Raw genomic sequence first — 9,003 nt, forward strand, 5'->3', positions numbered from 1 at the left:
AGCTCAGTTGAATTATGCGCTTTTGCCTTCTGATTTAATCTCTCCTAAATGGATTGGACTAGGTAATTGATCTTTGTCCGCAATAATAATACCCTCATGCTTGATTTGCGAATTTATATCATTCATACGTGCGCTTAGGAGACAATTGATAGCACTGAGCGTTAATTGGTCGTTAAGCACGAGCGTGTGAACCAACCATACAACTCGGACAGTTTTTGGTCTTTTTCGGATCGCGGTTTCCTGCCAGTTGTGAGGCGATGAGGCTTAATTACTACTAATATAAGTTTCATTCACATCTACTAGACCACATGTGTTTGCTAGATTAAATCTGTCCGTGGCCGAGGACCCGACTTGCACCGAAACAGTGCCCTTTGATTGGGGCCTCGATTGTTTAATTGACAGTTAGATCCTGCTGGCAACTGCAATTAGCAGGACGGTCGCGTCCGGCACTTATTCCCAATTTCCCCATAATCGGTTTTAAATTGATTTATTGCCAGTTTTACCGCCAATTAATTATATCGGCCCTTATTCATTAAAATCGCCCCCCGAACGAGACTTAATTACCGAGGCAATAAAACGATCACTGTAATTGCATCGCTAGTATCAGCAAGCTTTATTTTTCAGTCTTAAGCTACTTTATCCATGTTTCTGGCGAAACAGTTCAACAGGGACTTTGTGGTGCTGCAGGGCTTGGTGCGGGCCTCTGGAGAGGCAACCTCCCTCTCGCAAGCTGCGGCGAGGGACCGGAGTTCGGCTATTTTTTTCAGGTCGCCCCCGGTGGTTGGAGAGAAGGTCACCACGAAGCCTTTTCGGTTGAATCTGCCGTTCTCCATTATGTGGAGCTTGTTGAAGATACACTCTATCATACAAGTACCTGAAAAATAGTATATACGTAAAGCCCCTGATACGGCGGACACGAAGTCAAACAGCGTCTCAAGCGACCCATCACTCCAAAAGCCCCTGTAGTTAGTGAACATTAAAAAAATCCCCTTGGGGCATTCATCAGCGCTAAATCCAGGAATTTCCTTTCGCTCCAGTTTAGTTCGGGTTAGACCAGGAGCGTTCTAAGGATGACCTTAAATGGCAACCGTGCAATATTTTTTTGTCACTGATGCTGACAGCATGAAGTTGCCCTGTGAGAGAGACAATGACGGACGTAGAGGATTGACGTTAAAAGGTTTTCACTGAGTTGCCAGATTTCATCTTCACTCGGTGCGTCCTACAGGGATTTCAGCGCCTGACTTATATCCCTCTCACTTAAACTCCGCTCAGCTTATATCTCTAACCTTCATCAGTTGCCGGTATTTTCCTCTTTAAAATCGTTTCGTAGTCATCATTGCTGGCTCCAGCTTGCTTCTGGCAGTCCTTGATCCACGCCAAAAGCTTCTGGTTCTCTGTTGCGTCGACCTGTTCAACCAAGAGGAGAAGACCACCTGGAAGAGCGTGTTATTTGGGAAATTTCAACTGAAAATTGCTTACAAGTTGCCATTAGAACTGCGAAAATAAATTTCATTTTAACAGCGGCACTCGCAAAGCCATAGAACGACTAGGAATGATGATGGATGATGATGATTGTCGTCGAGGACAGTTTTCGATGTAGAACAATCAAATTGCAATAAGTTTATCTTTCTATTAAAATCGGCATTTTCAATGCCATTTGAACGTTAACCCATTAGAGGATTGTTAATACTGGTTGATGATGGTTATTGTATTGCTAAGTATCATATTGTTTGCGGTATGTACCTATGTTGCGGCGCTTCGTACAATGGTATTTTTACGGTTGAATTCAGCAACAGAGGATCTGAGAGAAACTCGAAAATATGTCACGAAGAGCCTCCCGAAACGGAAGAGCCTCGTGAATCAGCAGGAAGTAATCCTGCGGGAAAGGCGCCCTTTGTCGTCGCGACGCCTAATTGTTGCGCTTAATCCCGGTTATTGTCTTTCGACAATGCATTACGCCCGTAAAACGCCATAAACGTCCTCCTCCGGAGGGGGCTTAAGCGCTTCTTTTCTCTAATCTTATATTAGTCGGGAACAACCGCGGAAACAATGCCGTCGTAAATATGATTAGCCTGTCATTCGTGCCTGGCTCATGATAATTTAAGGGCTGCATAATGCAGGGGAAAAAGAAAATCTCGCCCCCGCAGGGGGGTGGTGTGGGGGGGGGCACGACGCAGGCCCTGGCGGATTAAATGTAGGGCTTTGTTGAGGTGCAATAGGAACGTCGAGTGAAAGAGCCGTGATTTGGGGTCCCGCAATCTCGGCAGGACAATGGTGGAGGGCGGGGCCCCGGGTTTAGTTGCCAGGCCAATAATAGCTGGCTTTTTGGCCACGGACTATAGGGCCTAGTCGAGAACGGCATGTAAATTTTAATAAAGGATAATCCCGACTAAATATACATTGAAGTTCGACAGGCGATAATTTACAACAGCGCGGCGAAATCAGACGGAGGGACGAGGATACCGTAGTGCGGTTCATAAATATGTTTCAGGCCTGATCCAGATTATTTATTGGTTTTTTTTTACGTCTTAGTCAAGGCCGTTATGTCTGAGATATCAAGCGACAATCCATCATTTTACAAAGAAATTCTTCAGATTTCGCAACAACTAATAGAACAGCAATAACTTTGTTTAATAATAATCGGTGTTTGCAACAGGATTCAAAGTCAAAACTAACTAAAATCAGGGAATTTGCCCCAGGAGAATTGGCAACAATGCTTGACATACCAAGTAGAAGTGTAGGGTGAGTTGCCAACACCCTTCCATAAATCCGCCTGAAACGTAAAAGGGCGAGGTTGCCAATGTTCAATTTTAATATGCGATTTTCCTTCATTTTTAAGCGGGATCAGTGGTCGATCTGGTATTTTAATACCACCTTTCATGAATTTTTTTTCATTTTCATTCATATGGAGAAATATATAATAGCACACGGAAAGTTGACACGACAGTGAATTAATGGTTAATGTCAATGTGTGTTTCTTTGGAACATCGATTTATTATACAGGGAGTTTCTAAAATGTCGGTACAAAATTCTACCATAGATTCATGAGGCGATAACATGAAAAACTTACGTAATTTGCTGTAGTCCAAAACTGGTCAGTTTTCAAAATTCCGAACGTCACACTGAAAATTAAAAAAAGGAGAAGACTTAATTACTTTTTTTGTAATGGTACCATCTGAACGAAATGTCGCATCGGGTGGTTTTTAGGGGCGAGACATCAAAATCCGTTTATATTTTCGATGTGCATTGTAGAGGGTGCTACCAGTGCTTCTTCGTAAAGGGGCATCACTTTTTTATCGCACGGTAAAAAAAATTTTTATGACTAAATTTGAGTTTTCCTACATGTTTTATGAAAAAAGGTGTTTTTGTATACGTCCCTACAAGTATTTCTTGTTGAGACAAATATTTGAAGTGTAAAGATCGCTGCATGTCCTGAAACATAGCTTTACCGCAAATATTTTTATTCCTACAGGTGGTAAAATAAATAATGAAAAACTGGCAAAGGCATTTGAAAACATGAAAATTAAAAAAAATTCTAAATATTGAATATTCATTGAATATTTTTATTCTTTTCACTTCCACTGTACGAATAAATATGCATTTTAGAGTTATCTTTCAAGACGTGCAACGAACTTTAAACTTTAAGTATTTCAAGAAAGAATGCCCGTGAGGTCTTCACCGCGATATCATCTTTTTTTTCATAAAACATGTGTGAAAACACAAATTTAGTCACGAATAAACTTTATACATTTTATTCAGATAGTAACATTGCTAAAGAAATGATTAATTTTTTTTTCCTTTTTTTTAGCCTTCTTTTTATCCTTCAGTGTCTGGACAGCCATCCGCTTTTGGACCAAAATTGTTAACATTTTTAAATTGTTGTTATGTTTTCGTCCCAGAAATTTGCTGTAGGATTTTGTGCACACCTTTCGGAGACACCCTGTATAATATAATTAGACATTTTTTTAAAGAGAACTGGCAACCGTGCGTAACGCAACAAACGCTGTCTGTCTATCATAGAGTAACTTTAACCGGAGTTAATTAGCGGCGTTGCCGATGTTCGCTTTTCGTTCGCAAAATGAGTAATTTTACAGAAAATTTATGGGTTTTACTCCTCGGGTTGGTAAACATCAGTTAGTAGCTATTAAAACACTCTATCTATTTCCCTCTCTTCAATTCGAGTCTGTATCTGTGTCACCCCCTCTGTGGCATCCCTTTTCCTATAACAAACGGTTCACTGTGTCGAACTTTCAAACTATAAATCACAACTGAAAACATGAGAAACTTTCGAAATCACAATGTAGCCCGAAACTTGCAACTATGTACTACGGCAATTTGGCCTTTGCAAGCTCTACGTCTGATAAGATTGGAAACTGAGGGTGCCCCAGGTGTCGCAAGTCGAAGCTTTTACCTAAAGTGCAATCTGGAGTCTGGCAAAGTCCACTTTCGTAAAATCAGCGAGCGGAACGTGCACTTAACTCGATTATTCGACCTTTGGCTCTGATCGTACAAAAACAAACTTGATTCGATTAAAATCCTTTCCTTCTCGTCGATGGGGGTAGAGAGAGAGGAGGGGGAGGGGGGAGTCCATCCTTCGCCACTCCAATACAAGATCTATGCTCGGGGAGGTTTATTAGATCAAATTCGCGTATGTAACTGTCGAATTACCCCATCTTAGGAGGAATGAGCTTCTGCATGGGGACACGTACGTTCACCCCTGCAAAACTGCAAATACCGCACGAAAGGTAATAAATAGTAAGGACTGTGCATATGCAAAGACAAACCGAGATCCATCATTTTTATGATGGCAAAGCAAACCGGATGGCAAACATTGCTTTGTTTAACCCTAACCCGACCTCACGTAATGACGAGGCCCTTATCAAACGACGTCATCGGGGACAGCATGTGTTGAGGCACGCAACCCCGGGATCGTTTTTATGCAATTCATTTGCTAAGTGCATTTTATGCCCCAGTTTAATAGTATGAATAATAACAATAACAATAATAAAAAGAAATAATGACATTGGTGAAAATAATGATAAGAACAATAATTAAAAAAAGAAAAAACGTAAATAATGACGAATAGTAACGCATCTCACAGGAGGGTTGTCACTATTGTTCTTCTGGGGGTGTGATGTCCTCACGAAACCCAGTTACCTGAGCGTTCGGGGTAACACCAAGGCTCATGGTACCAAGCCGTTTTAGGCTAGACGCGCATGCTTGATTAAGATATCGGTCGATTTTTCCTGTCCGATTTTCTATCGGTAGGGGTAGATGCCCATGGTATAGTCCGGAATAATAGAAATGAACGCCATAGAAACCACATGTTATTGCTTTATTCCTTAAATTATGCAAAGAAATGAAAAAAGAGGGGCACTGAGTTATTCCTATAATCATTTTAAAGCTAGGAAAGGATTAACTCTATTCATCCTTTGAGAAAATATTTTGAATCAAATTTCATCTTAGACATACAGGGTAAAAAGTTACTAATCGTAAATTCTGTCAAATTGACCGTAGGTGGCTTCCTCTGTTGATAACGCGAACATTGTAAAGCTTATTTTATTCATGACCTAAAAAAACGCAACTTAACAAATTTTCAAGTGCCTAACCTAGATATTTTTAGAATAATGCCAAAAAAATTTATTAAAATTTTAACATTCAACACCTTGTATACAGTGTCACCCTTAAAGTCCATATCATATAGGACATTCTTTTGATTATGAATTTGGGTAAATTTTGACTTTGCCTTCGAGTTGTGTTTCACAAATGATGAGAAATGACATACGAATCGAGAAACAAGTGACGGTCTATAGCTGTCAAATGGCTATTTTTTTTTTCAAAAACGGTGAAAATTTACCATTATTTTTCAAAATTTTGGAAAATTGTAAAGGAAAAAGTTCTTTAACTTCTCATTTTCTACCCATATGCCAACTTTGAACCTTCCCGGACGACTTGTTTTTAAAAAAATATTTTTGGATTTCTGCATTTCCAAAGTATTCAAATCGGTCAGCAACCTTGTGAGAATAATTATTTGTTTATATATCTAAATCTGTACCAATTATCTTTATAAAAAATACTGCAACCTAAACTAAACTGAACTAACCTGAATTTTTTTTTTCTGAACTAGATCAATTTCGCGCCAGCGCACACGTATCGTGTTCAATTAATTTAACATTTTTTTAAAATTACATTACATTTTCTTTACAAAGATATATTTATTACAAGTTGTAATTTAGTACTGTGATACACTACAACTATTTTTACAAGGTTGCTGACCGATTTGACCCCTGGGAAATGTAGAAATACAAAAAGAAAATTTAAAGTCGCCTGAAAAAGCTGAGAATTGGCGTATCAGCAGAAAACGGGAAATTTAGAAACTTTTTCCTCGGTGCTTTCTCAAAATTTTAAGAAATAATTTTAGATTTTGAATGTTTTTCAAAACAAAATACAATTTGGCAGTTTTGGACAGTCATTAGTTTTTCGATTTGTATGTCATTCCTCATCATTTGTTAAGCACAGCTAGAAGGCAAACTCAAAATTTACCCAAATTCATAATTTAAAAAAAATCTCATATCATGCGGACTCTATTGGAGACACTGTATATACGTAATTATCAACTTTCGGATAAGACATACTTTCCCTGATCGCCACCATTTGACGTGAGTGTCTCCAGCTTGCCCCATTGTTAATGAATTACTCTGTATATCAGGAAAAGCAAGCGGACCGAACGAGATTCTATTTTGCCATTTGCAAGGCCTTCATTGCAGAAACCGCAATGATGAAATCCACCGTGCGATGCATCATTCGAGCTGAGCCCGAAAATTTGAAAAATCAAAGATGGCGCCCATAAGAAAGAACGAAGTTGATGACGGTGGTCGAAAATCGAAACGTCGGATATCAATCACGTGAAGAGGTAAAATTGCATACATTTTTTTCTTTTTTTAATACTGTCCTTGGAGGGGCTCCAGAGTCACCCTTCGTGGTCTGACTACTAAAACTGCAGTTTCTGCTTTAAATCACCATCCGCCCATGTACCCAGCTCTGGCGCGGATTAATGACGCGCAAAACGAAACGACACTCCGTTGTTGTTTCATTAATCCGGGGGGTTTTTGCACCCCCGGAAATGGCCGGCTTCATTATTATCATGTCCCAAGAGCGGCGACTGGGAGATTTTTCTTTGTTGTTCTCAATAAGAAAACGCACTGACCGAGACTAATATAGAGAATTAACCGGATTAGCTTCCGCCCTTATGGTGTGCTTCTCGAAGCTTTTTATCAGCGCTCCCATTTACACAAGACGTCGATAAAAAAAAGTTTATTCGCGCATTAATATCAATGTTCACCGATACAATAAACAAATATTAGTTTTATTGAGGGGGGCTCAATAAACCAGCTTTGGCAGCCATTGCGACGTAATTGCGCTTTTTTGACGAGGAAGGGGTGGGGGGGGGCGGTACATTTGCAAATTTGCCATGATTTATTGTCTTAAATCCCCAACAAATAGGGCGGCAGTAAATCTCTTTATGGTCGGTTATCAGGGAGCAAAATAAACGGAGATGGGATTATGTCGTTAAGTTGGAAAAACTGAAAACTGCCATATCGCGAAAGTGTGATGCGCTGATAAGGGACAAAGCTTTATACCGGTATTATTAACCGATGATAGGTAGAGGAGCGAGAATATTTTTCACTGATCTTTCATTATTATTATTAAATAGAACGAAAACGAACATAATGCCTCGGGTATCACCTCGGGCAGTTCATATTTCAAGAACCTCCGCCGTTACTCCCCGATTTTATGGCGCAGAAGAAACTGGGAATTTTGGGGAAAAATATTCATTTTTTGAAGCTGAAGACCTCTTTTAATATTTCTCTGGTGCTTGAGTAGAAGTTAATTTATGTCTCTGAGGAGGAGCAAAATTGTCCAAAATTCCGAGGCATGTTGTTAACGGTTTTTATCAATTTTTTAAAAGTATCAGGTACTGCAGGATTTTTTCTAACTCGTTCCTTCACTTATATTATTTCACTGCCCAATATGTTGGATGCATAATACATTTTTCCCTCATCAAAGTCAGCCCCAAACATATCCCTGACCCGTTTGGGATGACGGGCAGTTCAGGAAATATCCGCAGTTTGTTAATGATTTACAGGGTGTGGAAGTTCCAGTTTTTCAAAAATCAGAAGTCAGACCCCTTTTTAGTATCGTACACTTTTTTGAACTCCGCCACTGGCCACTGATGTCGTCAAATAGCCAATTTCTTGTTTAATTCAGAAACAATTTGGTCCTTCAAGATCTCCCCTTCTAGATACTCTCTTCCTGCACTATCTTGAGTCGTAGAATGTCCACTTCTGCTTCGACCGACTTCTTTCGGTATCCTGATTAATGTGCAAACTACGGCTGCAGTCCTCAAAATTCTTAACTTGCAGGATCTATTGTTGGATTAATGAACCCCATAACGTCTATATCCCTTACAGTCATATTATTAATGTGTTGTTAGCTTTAACATCCGGCTAATAGGGGCCAGTGAAACGGTGAAATGGAGACTGGGCATTGGCCAGCTGGTTGATGTTAAAGTTAACAGCACATCCATAATTTGGCTATTAAAACACAATTTTAAGATATCTTTGGATTTTTTTTCCAATACACATTTTTGCTTCGCAAAGCTGACCATCCCTCCTTGTCCCATGTTCAGAACGGCTGGCACTGGCTGAACCTCGACACTTCATTGAAATTGGGCACCCATGATCTTGACCACGTAAATTTAGTCTATCATTACATCCTGGTTTAACCTGAACTAACTTGGTCAACACTTTAACGAGTACTAGAAGATTCAAGGGGTGCAGCTCATGCAGCGGGGGCTATTAATACTTCCATTAAATCCTGCTTGGAGATTAGGGAAAACTGACTTTTTCGTGCTATGTGGCTTGCAGGTTTTTGGTAACCTTGATTTTACGTGCCCAATTTCATTATATTTTTTTAGCATTTTATGAGGTTTGTCGATCATAA

At 39.7% G+C, this 9,003-nt stretch overlaps 1 protein-coding gene across 1 annotated transcript; it reads right to left on the reverse strand.

Moving 5' to 3' along the window:
• Positions 1–584: 584 nt before the first annotated feature.
• On the reverse strand, positions 585–1,850 carry LOC136341928 (general odorant-binding protein 19d-like). The gene is made up of 3 exons (XM_066287308.1): positions 1,480–1,850; positions 1,287–1,433; positions 585–874 (listed from the first exon to the last, which is right to left on the reverse strand). Exons 1-3 carry the CDS (start codon positions 1,511–1,513, stop codon positions 627–629), a joined length of 429 nt encoding a protein of 142 aa, XP_066143405.1. The 5' UTR covers positions 1,514–1,850; the 3' UTR covers positions 585–626.
• Positions 1,851–9,003: the final 7,153 nt, after the last annotated feature.

The sequence above is a fragment of the Euwallacea fornicatus genome, chromosome 11, assembly GCF_040115645.1.
Source record: "Euwallacea fornicatus isolate EFF26 chromosome 11, ASM4011564v1, whole genome shotgun sequence".
In the NCBI taxonomy this organism is placed as follows: domain Eukaryota; kingdom Metazoa; phylum Arthropoda; class Insecta; order Coleoptera; family Curculionidae; genus Euwallacea; species Euwallacea fornicatus.